The following is a 16523-nucleotide window of genomic DNA, read 5'->3' as shown; positions in this document are numbered from 1 at the left end:
TCAAAGTCTGAGAAATGGCCCCCTCTACTGTAAAATGTATTTATCTTTACCTCATAGCTTAAAAAATGAACTCCACATGAATGGCCCTAAAGGGCCTGAGCACTATAGTTACTATAGTTTTAAAAGTTCACACCAACTATTAAAAACATACAATGGTGAACGATCGTATATCGTTATAGTGCTCAGCCTCAGTGTAAACGCCCCTTAACAAATATACATAATAGATTGAAATTTAGTTTATAAATAAAGCGTTGAGTTGGGATACATAATTTATTACAAAACGGTTGAAATGTGTGTAAATAATATAATTATTGGCAATTTCTTCCCCACATGACTGTAAAGTGAAAAGCCATAATTTAATTGAAGGAAAAGTCTATAAAATATACATATATATCACACATTTTCTGGCATTAGTGTGGTTCAATGAAGTCGCTTGAAGGTAAGAGCTGTTACACTGTTGCCTGTCTTCCCACCAAACTGGAAACGGGGTGTGGGCAATTCCTGTACAAACTCGAAACCTACAGAAAACAGGAGAAAATAATTTTTTCAAAGTTGCAGACAAGGAAAATACGATATCATACAATCTATGCAGTCTGACATTGTACAGCGAAACTGGTTGAGCACCGACATAATGTCTCAGATGTCTGGGATATGACCCTGGTTAACAATAGTTTAGAAAGGTTTGAGGCATTACCAAGCCATCCATTTGCCATCTGTGATGTATCCCCAAGGCTGTTAAAGTCAGACTGTCAGTGTGAAAGATGAGGTCTTAAGGCCTTGGCCCCCTGCAGCCTCTCCATAGTTCTGACTTCTATTCAATACAAGCTTCACGAGCTTGCTTTTGTTGCTTCTTGCACCTTGACAGCCGTCCAGGCAACAGTCTCTGTCAGTGGCACAGTTTAACTGTTTGCACAGACACCAATGTAAACCGGCACACGCTTACATCTCGACGAGAGACAACTATAATTTTGTGGATGAGCAGAGCATATACATACAGCTTCAAGCTTTGATTTCAACCGGCACGGCAACAGAGGTATCTCAGGCTGGCTGCACAATTATGTTCTGCAACCACGGGCGTGGGGTTGTTACAGTATACAACTTGCCATTTTAAAGAGCTCGTTTGCATTTTAATGATGGCTCCGCTTCTCCCCTCACCTTCACTGAACCTCTGTAGCAGCTGGTCTTTCGTCCAGTTACAGGAAGTGATGATGAAAAAGCCCCCCTCCTTCAGCGCATCTCTTAGCGCCCGGACATAGCGTCCTTTGCCCTCCTCCGTCTTGTCTGGGTTTAGGCTTATGGCGTCATATGTTCCTTTGTCGATGCAAACGTCAAATCCCCTCAGTTCCTCAGAGCAGCTCAAAAAGTCCACTTCCTGAGAAGACAAAAAAAGTGACAGCCGGTAAACATAAGTTATAGTCACTCCTTTGATCGACCACATTGTTTGTCTGACTCATCATAAAATATACATCCATTGACACCGTTACAATGCTACCCTACGTTCAATGGCATTCTACAAATGTAACTGCCGTACACCTCACTGGTTCACTTTGAACCTGCAGTACACTTTAGCTGGCCACATAGGAGAGGTCAATTTCAACACTGTGGAGATCGGGCCCAGCACCAATGAAAGGGCTCCTTCATCCAGACAGTGCACAGAACACCAGAGCATTGTGGTGGTGTGCCAAAGAGCCACAAATCCACCACCCAAGGGTCACATAATTTTAGTTTTATTGGAGGTTTAAGTAGAGTGACTATATAGTGAAATATGCTACTACTATGTACTACTACTGTACAGTACTGTACAGTATGTGGCTGTGCTGGGAGTGTTGCTTGGATTTGTGCACAGGCCAGTAAAATGAAAGCTGGATGTGGGAAAGTGCCAAAACAGCCTGGGAGATGGATGAAGATGTGACACTGAAGATGACCTTTTTTTGGAGGGGGACACATCCTAGCTCTCTTACCCTGTGACATTGAAGCTCTTTGGCTCACACTCAAATTCCAGTTAAGGCTGCATATGTGCACAAAAAACACAGATCCATACAATGTGTTGTAGTGTTCTACTGCACATGAGATACAGACTGAGATGCATGCACGCACACACACGCGTCAATATTGACTTCAGCAGCAGGGCTCTCAGCCCAAGCAAAATACACCTACATAGCATAGGTATGTGTTGTATATAGTCCATATGTAACCCTTATGTACATGTGGGAGGGAGGAAAACTCACTCGTCACCATGGTCCTTATCGCATGCATGAATGGTATTTGAAACTTGTTATTCTTGCACATATATTTCAGCAGATGTATTAAATCCTGTCCATTCATTTGGGGGCTGGAGGTGGTCAAATGTAAACGCTAGGCCAGACTTCCACCACTTTTAAAGCCTTCCTTCTGTCCCACCACCCGCAGGGTAAACACTGCACAGTTTCCTCTCACTGCTCTCACAGTCCTGGGCCTGAGTGCAAGTCCACCGTGTTGCGGAAAGCTAAAGAGCATCACAGGCATTTGGGGTGGAAGGATTTAATACAGCTCTAATTATCAATGGGGGATTTGGCCATGTCCTGGGGTCCCATCAGACCCTAAGCAGTAAAGCACACTATACGTTATTATTAGTGCTGTGTGGGTAAAATGTTGATTTGTGTTTTGTGTACAATTGTACATGGCTCAGTAAGGCAGCTAATGAGGAATCCAAATAATATTTATTTCTTAGTCAAATAAGGCTATTGATGACATCCTCCTAACTATACATATATTAGTAGCCTATAAGTGCTGTGTGGGTATGTTGATTTGGTTTGTGTGTACATGGCTCAGAAAGTCAAAGTCGTACGATTAGTCACATACGTTACCACAGTGAAATTTGTTCTCAGCATGACAGCCCATTTAGGAGAATTCGGCTATTATAACTCCATGCATCATCTTCATTTTGCTGCTGTTTCGACGACGGCCAAAAGAACAGATCTACAAGCCATGGCGCAGACACGCAGTGTATTAATGGAGTAGACTAATTATTCTTTTGGAAAAGGCATGAACCAAAATTTGTTTAATTTCGAAATCCATCATCACCACTGTCCCTCTCCCCTCTCTCTCTCTGAGTCGGCTTAGCTAATTTAATATGGAGAGAGGGAGCGATGTGCACCACCACATATAGTTTCTGCCACTCCCCAATCCAACCCATCATGGTGATTTATCATGTCATGATTATGAATTGAAATATTGAATACCCAGGCCTCACCACCTCACAACAGCACCAACACCAAAGCACTCCACATCCCCAAAATAAATCTAGGCTATTCGTGCCATATACGCAGGCGACACGTTGTGAGCTTGTAGAGCGGCTATTTTGGGTGTGCGGTACCGCCGCCGCGCAACGAAGTTGAAGTAGGCTATACACAATCAAAACTAAAATGAGCTCATGACATCTAAAATGAGCTCATGACATTTCATTTCGAGCGGAGAGCTACACTGCTGTATGCACACATATGCACAACCCAAACGATCCGAGACAGATAGTATGTCATGTGACATGTGTAAGTGTTACTGTTAATTCAAATAATTTGTTACGACTCACACAGGAAAGAGGGACGACGTCACCTCTCTCTCATAACGAGCGACCTCTGCACGTCCCTACCCCTCCCCCCTCTCTCTCCAAAGCAATTGAAATGGACTGAACTTGCTGGGTGTTGAAAAGCCAGTCGTTAGGCTACTTTTTGTTTTCGGGTCGTTGATTATATATTTTCTGCAGGCTGGCTCCCGTGGCGTGGCGGGACGGGACGGTTATGAAAAAAGCCGGCCCGCGCATCACTAGTGTGCGGCCTAGAGGGCATGTGCGACACCATACCTCTTACACTAAACGTGTTTGTGTCGTTTGGGAAACCAGGCCAAGGCCATTGTCTGGTATTTGATGAGGAACCAAATTGATGTATTGCTATTGATAACATCCTCCTAACTATACATATATTATGTATGTATAAAGAACTGTCTGTCAGTTATTTCTTCATAACCTGTTCACACCTACAGTTCGAACAGCTCTACAGCACCACCACCTGGACTGGAGTGTCCTTATCAATTATAATTAATAAGGACCATGTTGTCCTTAGCCATACAACCATCAGTTTGCCATTTTGCCACGTTGCAGTTCAGTATAAAATTATGCAGTGTATATCATCAGTATACGTGTAGTATTACTATTAAATCACTGCCTCGCTTGAAAAGCAATATGACTTTATTATTCATACCGACCAAAGATTATACAGGGTATGCAGTATTTGGAGGGAAAAGGGGCGGTACTACTGGAGTAATTACACAGTGATAGATATAGCAATTTATCAAAGTCAACTCACCTTTACAGTAACACCAGTAATGTCCTCAGTCTGGAGAACACTTCTGGACAGCTCAACAGACGCTGCAGAGTAATCTACACCCAGAATATTTGTGTAACCTTGTTTAGCCTTTATGCACAAAAACAACACAAAGAGGAAAAGAATAACAGTGGTCAGAGAAATGAACGTTCTTAGGCTTGCAGAAAAAAACATACTCATCATTCCTGGTCATATTTACATTACTGTGGTAATGAAATAAGACATACAAAATAAACTCCATATGGATTTGTATTGCTTTCATCATACCAGTTCAACTAATAAGGCTCCATTTCCAGTGCCTATGTCAAGGATGGCAGCATTTTCTGGAATTTGAGCTTTGTCCATCCATCGAAGTACACGGCTCATACTTTCCTCACCGAACCTTAAAGGAGAAAACAGACATTAGTGACATATTGCTATGAATATTATTGTACAGTATCTCACTTGGAATGATTTTGCTTCACTTTTATTAAACCAATACCATCCGGTATATATATATATATATATATATATATATATATATATATATATTTTTTTTTTTTTTATGACATTTTTTTTATGACATGATATCTATAGTGGACTAACTGGACTTGGTTTGCTTTCACAAAAAACATGGCTAATTGGCTATAGGCTACTTCTAGATTTAGAGAGCTGCTGTGTAAGTCAGGGCACACATCTACCATATTTCACCAACATCTCCAATGTCTCTGAAAGTCTCCAATTCTCTTTGGTATGCCTCATCCCAGCTGGAAAAGAAGGCAGGAAATAATCATAAATAGTCAGATGTCGTGGAGTGGACGATCCGCTGAAGTACACAATTTACAGGACAGCGCACTGAGCGCAGCCAAGACATTTCTGCACAGGTCACAGACGCTCCTCTGATAATCAGCCAAAAGGTAAAGGTTTGTATGGATTATTATTGTTTGACACTTTGCAGAAGTGCTCGCTACACCATGGTGCTGTGTGTATGTGTCTGATTTAGAAAGCCCATAGTAAAAGCTAACAAACTTTGATGATCTTTGTTCTTTGGAGCAAGTTGCTGCAACACTTACTATTCTTTCGTTCCGAGCTCTGAAGGACCGAAATCATCTTCCGAGCCTCTGTCTTCAGCTGGTTCTGAAGTAGTATCAGGACAGCCATGAGTGGAATCCATGCTAGCTGCCATGCCTACGACGTTGCATTGAAATGGGTAAGCAATGGAATACTGTGACACCAGGGGTCGCTGTATCCACAGTGCGTGGTTCCACTGGTTTGCTGTGGCAAGATGTGGTTATGTCAACATGGGGTCCCCCCCCCCAATCTGAGAAGTTGAGAACTCAACCCATCGTCAAAAAATAAAATAAAACACTCTGTCTGTCTGTAATAATTTTAGACAAAGTGTTTGACTACTTGTACGGTTTTGCATGTTTGTATAATAAAATAATCCATCAATCAATCAATCAATCAATCAATCAATCATGTCTGTCTGTCTGTCTGTCTGTCTGTCTGTCTGTCTGTCTGTCTGTCTGTCTGTCTGTCTGTCTGTCTGTCTGTCTGTCTGTCTGTCTGTCTATATATGTGTTTTTCATTATAAGAAAGACAGTATAATATTGAAAAATGTATTATGATATGTAATAATATGAAAGACAACATGATATTGAGCTAGGAATGGAAGTCATGGCATTCGATAGGTTACACATGTAGGTGTAACACTGGTGGTCGCCGCCTACTACAGTACCCACAACAAGTTGCGCTGAGGAGGAGGAGGAGGTACCGCGCCACGCCGTGCGTGTAGCAGCAGTCAACAACTCAGTCACAGGGGGTGGTGGGATAGATGGGATGTTTCCATCATGGCGGCATCCATTTCGGGTTATACGTTTACTTCTGTGTGTTATCACAGCGCCAACAGCAACTGCGATCATGTAAGTGTCGAACATGTCGTCAGTGACATTAAGAGGTAGACCTGTGCTTGTGTGCGTGAGTCGCCCAGGCGAGCTGAGATCGCTGCGACAGTGTATGTGTTTTCCACTGTCATCATCATCCTGTTGCCTGCTAGCCGCTAGCTAGCCTAGCTGCCCCTGTGGGTCTCGTCTATTCACTGGCACCAACTTGTGATCTGCAGATGTTGGACCCCTTTTTTTGTTTCTGGTTGTCCAGGTCTTGTGGATCAGGCGACGGCCACTGTTCTGGTTTTATACTCGTACTGTTGATACAAAGCAGCACACAGAAACAGGGAAGGTTGTTAAGAAAAGTTTTGGTCGCAGGAAATAGTCAGCACAGCAAGCTAACATATATGCTAAGTCCAATGACTTCCGACTCCGTGTGTCTGTGGTTGTAATAATGATACCGGTTAGATTCAAAACAATTATTTGATGGCTTGTCTGAATTATAATAGCTGAGCTGAATTCGTCGGATGTATGTCGTTTTCGCATAGCATAGCGGCAAGGCACTAGCTAACGTTAGCTGCTAATGTTAGCGCAGTGAGCTGTGAGCTCTATCGAACAAAGTGACAGCCAGGGTTTAAAAACACATTAACTAGTCCCAGAGATGACTGGTTTGAGGATGGCCTTGTGGTTAGTGTAAGTGAAATGGGCAATGAAATAATGTGACAGATATTCCGAGCTTTGTTGATTAAGCTAACTTTACACAGTTGTTGAGTGGTCCAGGCCCTCCAGGGTGTTGCTAGGCAGGTGTAAATCCTGCCTGCATTCTTTGCATAGTTCCAGAGAGCAAATCAGCCGCAGTTGTTTACCTGAAGATTTGCCTTGACAGCAAACTGCTGTCACTTCCCTGTAGAAAGAAGTGTCTCCTTGCTGACTTATAAAACGCAAGTTCATGTTGCTTGATATTGTCATTTGCAACGTGGTTCATTTATGATGTACACATAGTTGTTGGAGCTGCACAGAATTACATTTGAGGAAATGTCATTTAAAATCATGGCCAAAGGTCATATAATTACTAAGTATTGATGGTCATTGCTTAAATTGCTTAAATGTCTGAAAATACACTATCATTCATGAATATATGTGTAAACTAACAAAGAAAACGCATTAATTTACACAACAACTCTGATTATAGTGCTGTCAAACAACTATGCAATGAAACAACTATCTAAATGTATGTTAAAGTTATATATATATATATATATATATATATATATATATATATATACACACACACACACACTAGGGGTCGCTGCTTCATCATCGCTCTCTGCAAAGGGGTTCTTGGCCTGATAAAAGTTGAATACCCCGCTCTACACCAAATCTTGAGTTTGTAGAATAATCTGTTTTTGCTGAACGTTTGCTCCAGAATAGGGATGCCTTGGTTCATGTGGATTATTAATGTCTATAATTTTTCATTTATACAGGAGGGCTTCCTGTTAGGAGAAGTGAGGCAAGAAGAGACTGTCAGCATAAATGACGCACAGATCAGCAATGCTGAATTGCTTCATGTAGTGGGTAAGTAGTGCTCACACAAGAAGCACTCAATTCTATGACCCTTCCTTTTTTAAAGTGAACATAAACTTTCAAAACTAAGGGGGCAAAATGCATGAAACTGCTGATTTCATGTGAAATTTACAAATGTACCAGTAACAGATAGATAGTACCAGATAGATGTCCACAGACAACAGTCTTACTTCATTAGGAAATATGTAGTTTTGTGTGACACTGTCTGGTATAATGAAGTAGGGCATTAATTAACGAAAAAGTTGTTATAGGAGTTTTCTACCCGATAGCAACAATATATTAATAGGACTGACTTTAAGAAACAATCAGCTTCGATGAGCAGCTCTGCATTTAAATATAACTATTAAATTGACCTAATTGTCCTAGATCATTTTAATATTCTACACTGCTGCCTCATCATGTTTGTTCTTCACATAAGCAGTCCTGTTGCACTGTCTACATTGTGATGTTAATTTCAGACATTTTCATTGTCCCCCCTGACAGAAATCCATAACCATGAACCGTGTTCACAATTATTTAGGTAAGATATGATTATTTACTCTTTAGATTTTGAGATATTGAGTTGAATTGACTTATTTTCTATTGAATTGCCTAACAAAGTTTAAGACTACTATTGTACTACAATGCTTTGCGTCTGAATCCGGATGTAAGGAAAGCCTGGGATTCTATTGTTGTTCAGTGTAATGTTGAGCTTGCCAGAGGGCAGATGTGAATTTCAAATGATAGTACACTCTCATTTAGATTGCAGTCAAATCCAGTCTTTTGGTCCAACCATTCACTGCATTTGCAAGTTACCAGATCAGATCTGTGTGTGTTCAGACTGGCAGCCAAATCCAGCCGGAATCAACCATCTAGCGTAAACACTGAAAACACCAGCATATGTCGAAATATGTCCATGGTGGTGTGGGCTTTGGATTGACATGCATCAAAATACGTCCTTGAAATCAATGTGTTAAGTCGATAACTTGTCTTTACCCCTTCTCAATCTCCAGCTTTTATGACTACGCAGGCAAAGTCAACGAAGAAAGTCTTAACAGAATTCTTAAAGATAGGCGAAAAGTGAGTGTGTTTTTTTTACCTAAAGGTCTGGGTGTGTGCATTAAAATTGCTGATTGATCATTTATAGCATATGATTGATGATGATTACGACAGAAAAATACTTAATACTGAATTAGGTTCAGTCATCCAACCTGACAAATTTTTTGCAAACAAACAAGCCTGTGCAAACAAAATATGCAGTGATGCAAAGATAATTTGTTAATCATGCTCAGTAGTTGGTACTTGAGAAACTGGAAATCAACTGTATGCACATTGTTACTGCTTGGTTATATGCAGAACATTATTTGGAAGTGGCACCTGCACACTAATTATAAATTAGTGTTATAGCCTAATTTAAACTTTATTGATCAGGTAGGATAACGATCTCATGATCATGAAACATCGTCTTATCCAATCAATAAGAAGTCTAAATTAGGTAGGTCAGTAGGAATCTTGGGTTCTGCTTCCAAATCAAAACTATGACTGAATCACTTTCCTCTGCATGTGCTCTGCTCATGTAGAACATCATCGGCTGGTACCGGTTCCGAAGGAACACGCAGCAGCAGATGTCGTTCAGGGAACAGATCATCCACAAGCAGCTGACTCAACTGCTGGGTGTGCCCGACCTAGTCTTCCTCCTTTTCAGCTTCTGTTCCACGGCCAACAGCTCCACGCACGCCATGGAATATGTGCTCTTTAGACCCAATAGCAGGTATAAAGATCTCATGTTTTTTTTCTTTATTAGTGCAGAGGTATGAAGGGCATACAGTGCAGGTCTCCAAGCCAAACCACAGATGTTACATTGATGTGGTTACCATGAGGAGAGAAGCACACTTTTATGTAAGCCTTAGGAGACATGCACATGGCTCACAGATCAAGGATGGATTTCTTTGAAAATCATATTCAGTTACACATCTCTTGTTCTACATGCCAGGTAGTGGTATTGAGAAAGGATGAACAAGATTAGCTCTTGAACCGCTTTTTACATTCCTGCACAAACATTCCTTAAATATCTGGATTAAGAGCATCTGCTAAATGCCTAAATTGTATTGAGATGATGGAATGCATATTGAAGTACTTGTTGCCACCGCAAGTCGCATTTACTATGAAATTGTGCATTTCCAGTCAGTCGGTTTTTGGTTAGTCACCCCACGCATGCCTTATATGGTGACATCACGTGACATCATCAGGTATGGAGATCAATATCAGAGTAATCTAGTAAGAGTGGTGACACGCTTTGATCTCACTGCAAAGCGGGTGACTATGGGCTATCGTTCCAAACATTGCTCCTATGGCTGGAACTATCCCATTGAGATAGAATGAGCACTTCCGCATTCCATTGTTACAATGCGAGTCAATGGGAGTGTCATTACTCTCTTACTAGATTACTCTGATCAATATTAAGCCCATATATGGGAATTGAGATCCCCCATCAATATTGGCCAGCAACTCTACATCTGACCTCAAACCCTTAAATCTCCATATATAGAGCTGACCTGTTCTGACATTCCATATGTTGATGATTCCCCATCCATCTTTCCTCTTCGATATCTCCCTTTTGACTGATACCTGTCCATTCAAACTCTAGAAGGGCCTGCCCCAAAGGTATTATAAATGACATAAAATACCCATAAAATACCCTTTCCCATAAGGAGACAACTAATCTGTTTTTTGTTGACACTTTTCAGTATCAATATATTTACTTAGCCTGTCAGAATGTATTGGTATTGAACAATAATTGCTGTTGAGAATAGAAATCAGGTTCAATATACTTATCCCCGTTATATTTATTGCACTGATATGACGATGTATTGCCAATGACAGGTGTTAATGAAAAGACAGCATGCTTGCCAAAATAAATGTTGCATGTTTTTGACAATTAAGCTGAAACAACTTTAGTGACTTCAGTCACTTTAAAACAGTGTAGTGTTTAGTAATATAAAGGTAAACTGCCCCATTGGGAAGACACATTTTAGTATTGTCATGAAAGGTAAAAAAATACTGTTATTGGCCAGAATAACCGATTTCAATATGTGTCTAATGTGTGATCAGCATCAGTAGTCTGCGCTAAGCTAACTGTCCATCTCCATCTAGCAGGTACAACCAGAGGATCACTCTAACAATCCCCAACCTGGGCAACACCAGCCAGCAGGAATACAAAGTCTCTTCAGTACCCAACACCTCACTCAACTACGCTAAGGTTATCAAAGAGCATGGGTACGTTTGGAACACAAGTGCTTCTGTATGCGAATATGTGTGCAAGCTTGCTCTGTGTGTGTTTTTGAGGGGTGCTCCTATACACAGGTTTAATGTTTGTCTTTAGTTCAAAGTTTGTATTGTAAACGCATTGACAATGAAGGGAAAATTTAAGTCATATTGTCTCTTTATTGTTAATGGCGTTTAATGTTTGTGTTGGCACCGTTTGTTTTATATCACCATTGCATCACCTAATCAACATGAGATAGACTTTAATATTTTAGCGCCCCTCACTTCACACGGGTGTGATTTTCTTTTACTGTGCATTTGAGGGTAAACATTCATGCATGTGGTGAGCAAGAAGGACATGATTGTCTGCATGTGCATATATGCATACGGTATATATATATTTTGGTGTGTTTATGGCTACGCCTAGTCCCACTAATAGCCACTATGTGACCAGTGATATTGGTCGCTTGGCATAGTCAGTCACATCTTCATGAGATCTTGTCGTGTAGTGGATCATGTCCATTGAACATTGAATTATCCAACATGTAAATCTGTCTCATTGCCTTTTAATGTAAGCTTTTTTTGTGAACTTCCCTTGAATACCATATATGAGATGCTATGATACGTTTTATTGGAAATATTGACCGGTGTGAATTACTGCACAGGGCTGAGTTCTTCGATAAAGATGGTGTGATGAAGGATATCCGAACAATATACCTAGTCTACAGCGCACTGCAAGATAAAGTGCAGGTGAGCCCTGTAGAGTACAATCCTTAACATTCTTGCATGGGGGGATATATTGCAAAATAAGCTAAATAACTACTCCCAAATGTTGAAACATTTTGTGTTTTACCATTTTCTTGTTTTAGGCTGTATGTGGAGAGGTTGAACAAAGTGAACGTGTGAAGGAGGACATTCAAGAAGAAGTGAACAAACTCAAACTACAAATTGCTCTCAGGAAACGAAAAACCGCTGAAGAGGAGAGAAGTACGTAATTGTTTGGGAATGAATTATTAAACGTCTACACCAAAAGTAGTATGGCAATGGTTCATTTTCATGTCAAGGACGACCAAATGTATTGGTCGTGGACCCCTATCTGAAAATATTTGTGCCAGGGACTCCCATACAAGATTTGTATTTTCAAAAATGTTCTGAATTTTCTTTAAATGGCAGATCTACAAGCCCACAACATGTTAAATTGCAACCTGTGAGCTTGCAGGTCTTTCAAAATAGGATTAAAGTGGTTAAACTGATTTTGACACTATATTAACTAATTAATTATGCTGGGGACCCCCTGGAGCCACCTCAAGGACCACTTGAACCACATTAGTATGGGATGAATTTAATTTACCAAAGGTTTTTCAGTGTGATTAAACAAAATCAATGGTTAATTAAAATTGTCATGTCATCATTTATATTGTTTTTCTCTCACTTACACAGGGCTGAGGGAGGCTCAGAATGTTGCAGAGTCACAGACCGCCCCAGAGGAGAACACTGAATCCCTGGAAACCTCGCTACTGTCAAGGGTAGCCTTCCACGCTCTTTCTGCTCCAGAGCGGCCCGGTACTTCCCATAATCCCCCTTCCTACGCTGACGTCTCATCCCACGACGACGCTCTACTCTCCTCCGTCTCCTGCCCCACCAGTGCTGCTCTGCTGCCCCGGCCCCAGGCTGTGGGTTCCCCAGGCCACCCCACCCCTGGTCCCCTGGGTATGGGGTTGGGGCTGGGCCTTGGAGCTACCTCCAATCTTGGTCCCACTCCCAGCACCCCATACCTTGGCAACGGAGATGGATCCAGCTCCGACTCCCTAGACAGGCAAGCGGCAGGACAGGAGGATGATGAAGAGGATGACGAAGACGAGGACAGTAGCGAGTATGAGAACCTAGTCAGTGAAGCCACTCATTTGTCAGCGGTCCCTGCCAGCATTTTAGCCCAAGGTCGCCCTGCTGCTCTCAGTCCTGACGGAGACGCGCGTGGCTCACAAACTTAATAGATGAAAGCCATGTAGGTCGAATTGGACACAAATGTGTTGCACCTGGAGAGGTGGGCATCTCAACCAATCAAGGATAAGACATCTCTTATATGACAGAGGAAGTGCCAGCCCTGGAAATGAAAGGCATGCGCAGGTGGTGTTCCGCTGTGTATTTCGTTTCATCCTAGTTTGATCTCCATTTTAAGGGGAAATTTGTCTGGGGACAATTTTTTTTTCTTTTTTTTTTTTATCTGGCTTGCTCCATTGTGTCTGTCTGGTTTCAGTGTCGGAGACTCGGAGGTGGATATTACAACACAATAAGTGCCAACTGGTTGGCCAGTCCTCTCCGTACAAGACCGACTGCACAACACTCTCTGGATCATGCTATGTCACCTCTACAGCACCCATCTCTGAGCACCCAACTTTACCATTACCTCTTGCACTACTTTTTGCCTTCTTTTAAACAATTTATTTAAGAAAAGCAAAGGGAAAATATTCTGCTGCCTTCAAACTTCTTGTTTTTGTGAGGTAGGTGACTGGTTATCATTATTTTATTTTCAAATTTGAAGAAAGATATATATATGTAAACTATAATTTTACCTGCACAGTTATGACATTTGTCCATTTATTACATTTATTTCCATGTAAGTAATCCACGGTATGTTTTTAATAACTCTGTTACAACCTAGAATAGTTTTCAATCCTGATGGACTCTGCCACTACTAAAATGGGTGCTTAATGCTTATATAATTTTAACTAGTCTCACTCGATTGACAAGGATGTCAACAACTTCTTCTTGGGTAACACTGAAATTGTATGCGCTTTGCTGCACTTAAACAAAATGTTAGCCGATTTCTTTATTGTGCTTTTACCAATGCTGTCATGTTGTGCCACTTGACCAAGCCGTACCCGTCTCGGCTTTTGTGCTTTGTTTGGGGTTCACAGGGCAAAACACAATGTACTGTAGCTTTACTGACCAGACGCTTAAAGTCCCCTTCTGCGGCTGCAACAGAGCTAAACCAAGGCAGTGTGGATTTGTCTGTTCTAGAAACCGTGTGACTACTTCACTGACTCGATATGCATTAAATTCACAACATGAGGCTAATGTGCCCCCCTGCAGTGTGTGTATTGTAACCCTGGTAACTGAGGCAAAGAGGCGGATCACCTTCCTGCCTTGGCAAAGTTGACAGTAGACCTCACCTGTTCAGACCTGATTGGGCTTACACTATTTGTATGGACCTCAATAATGTGACAAAGACGGCATGACCTCGATTCAGTATAACAGTGCCTTCCACTCAGTACAGTACCGCAGGCTCCTAACTGCACACAGACAGCGTATTTCAACATCTCTCTTGAGGGGGGTAAGATGATCCAAAATGGTGTTGTCTTTACAGGAATCGACTGCCGTCATTCTTAGGGTTAGTCCTGTATTTGCTACGTCCTTGTATGTGATGTGTTCTGCCTGCCTGAACCACTCTACTGCTTTCCCATACTGTCTTCTTTTTTTTACACTACAGAACCTTCTAGTGAATGCTTACACATGGACCTATATGTCATACTCGCTCCTGTGACTTAAAACGTTCCTGCTTGCTTCATTATTTGAAACTGGAATTGTATGCTTATACATACTGTATATTTAGAGGGAATGTGACAGACGCTGTGAGGCAAACAGTCAGTATGTGACCTTTTCCTCTTCCTCTTTCTTTTTTTTTTTTTTTTTTTCTCATAAAGGAGCAAGACCAGCCAAGTAGCTTTCTTAGTTTCAGATCTCGGCCAGCAATTTGTAATGACAGAACTTGGAGATGTGGACTGCTTTGGGTGCAGAATGTAGCCAGTCGATGTTCTTTACACAGATAGACTTTTGCACTGCAACTGGAAGGCATTTAACAGCGATAAGCAGGTAGCTAAAATTGGAATATTTTGTGGAGAAACAAATTGTAGGCAGAAGCTTTTGCCTTGTGAACTAGTCCTGCGTTCCTGTCACAATCTAGTTAAATGTCAAGCTTTTTGCCTTAGGGTCACTCGGCACTCAATGTTTGCTCTGTTATTAATGTCAATGTATTGCTGATTGGGGACTGGCACTCAAAATGTTACTTGACTTAAATCACCTAGAAAGTAACACAATCACAAAATGTTTATGTGGCAAAATTCAACAAGTTACTTGAGGACCTTTCCCTATGTGCACTGGAATATAAATATTTGAATAATAAATGAGGAAGATAATGAATGTACAGTAGACGGGTGTGTGTGGGGGGGTGTTGGTGTTGGCTTTTAAACAGCACTTGATAAGCCTGTCTCAGTAAGAGGCTGTGTAGAACACAAGCATAGCTAGGTTGTGCCGTTGTTTGTTATCCATTTAACTTCCAAGTTCAAAGATGACACAGATGTGTACTAGTCACACTCGCAACCCTTTTCGGAAGGCTGAAGACAACAGCCACTTCCCAAAGAAGCCCTAAGGACAGCAAGTTATCCCTGAAGCACAAAGTCCCTTTGCACAGCCTTTATCTTTTGGGCTGTTATCTGGCTATGTCTGTATTGGACAAGAGTTGTTTGATCACACAACTACTAGACCATGGTGGTGTGTTTGGTCAGAAGAGTTCTCCCTACATTGAAAATACTGTCTGGGAGATAATAAAAGAGACATGCTATGTGATCTGTTGTCTTTCTTATTATTGTTTGAGGTCTGAAAAGTGGTTCCCGCTGCTTAAAAATTGTCATTGTATTGGTAAGAAAAATATATCATATTCAGATTATGCACACAACATAATTCTAGAATTTTAAAAAGCGTGCAGTGATTTGCTGTTTTCTGATGACTTCACGAGAAGTGGTACGTAAACAAACTACATGTGTATAGCAAATCATAAATGCTATGAATAATTCCGAATTTATCAGCAGACTTCGGAATGCAGTCACTTAAGACTATAGTCACTTTTGTAACAACATCCGGCGTGTGGTTATTATGTGTGTATCGAATATCGTATCCAGCATCACGAACTGCTTCCCCCCCAAGCTGTCATGCATTACTGCAGACCGCTGCTGCTGCAGTAGATGACATCATCCTTCTGTCTGTGTTGATCAGAAGCAATGTGAGGTTGCATGCCGGGAATAATATGCAACATACTACGATGCTCTGGAATAAAATGTACGCGTACATCGGAAATTGTCGTTGCTTCATAGTTTGAAGGGGGTAATAATCGAGGTTGAATGGCATTTATTATATTTGACATTTGAGACCCGCTTTGATCAGAGTGCTTTGATGAAGCCCTTTAACGCCTTGGAATGGGAGAACGTAAACTCCGATTGGTCGACGTGAAGGGATACGGAGAAAGTAACCAATGGGGCTTTGCGGGCAGATTCAGGTGTAGAGTTTAGATCCCATCCTCCGGAGGACAGTGTTGTCGTGTTGTGATTGGCTTGGTGGTTGTCAGTCAATTCATACGCTTCTTTGGTTGTCTACTACATTGTCAACAATCAGGACTAGGAGTTAATTTGGCCTTTAA

The 16523-nt window shown here is 41.3% G+C and overlaps 2 protein-coding genes across 3 annotated transcripts; one reads left to right on the top strand and one right to left on the bottom strand.

Annotated features, from left to right (window-relative positions):
* Positions 1-265: 265 nt before the first annotated feature.
* eef1akmt2 (EEF1A lysine methyltransferase 2) lies at positions 266-5526 on the bottom strand. Its single transcript, XM_083774468.1, has 6 exons — positions 5411-5526; positions 5039-5104; positions 4626-4740; positions 4341-4448; positions 1156-1372; positions 266-518 (listed from the first exon to the last, which is right to left on the bottom strand). The coding sequence occupies exons 1-6, from the start codon at positions 5521-5523 to the stop codon at positions 421-423; spliced, it is 717 nt and encodes a 238-aa protein (XP_083630594.1). The 5' UTR covers positions 5524-5526; the 3' UTR covers positions 266-420.
* Positions 5527-6136: 610 nt separating this feature from the next.
* On the top strand, positions 6137-15676 carry abraxas2 (abraxas 2, BRISC complex subunit). 2 transcript variants are annotated; one of them, XM_083774486.1, is made up of 9 exons: positions 6137-6259; positions 7708-7798; positions 8291-8327; positions 8800-8866; positions 9367-9557; positions 10943-11062; positions 11716-11800; positions 11920-12037; positions 12491-15676. In XM_083774486.1, exons 1-9 carry the CDS (start codon positions 6188-6190, stop codon positions 13039-13041), a joined length of 1332 nt encoding a protein of 443 aa, XP_083630612.1. In that variant the 5' UTR covers positions 6137-6187; the 3' UTR covers positions 13042-15676. The 2 variants fall into 2 exon arrangements, with proteins under 2 accessions (XP_083630612.1, XP_083630611.1); XM_083774485.1 differs by having other exon boundaries at positions 10940-11062.
* Positions 15677-16523: the final 847 nt, after the last annotated feature.

The sequence above is a fragment of the Protomyctophum parallelum genome, assembly GCF_964188405.1.
Source record: "Protomyctophum parallelum genome assembly, chromosome: 10".
NCBI classification, from domain to species: Eukaryota; Metazoa; Chordata; class Actinopteri; order Myctophiformes; family Myctophidae; genus Protomyctophum; species Protomyctophum parallelum.
Note: the sequence above shows the minus strand (reverse complement) of the source record. Positions and strands in the feature narration are given on the sequence as shown.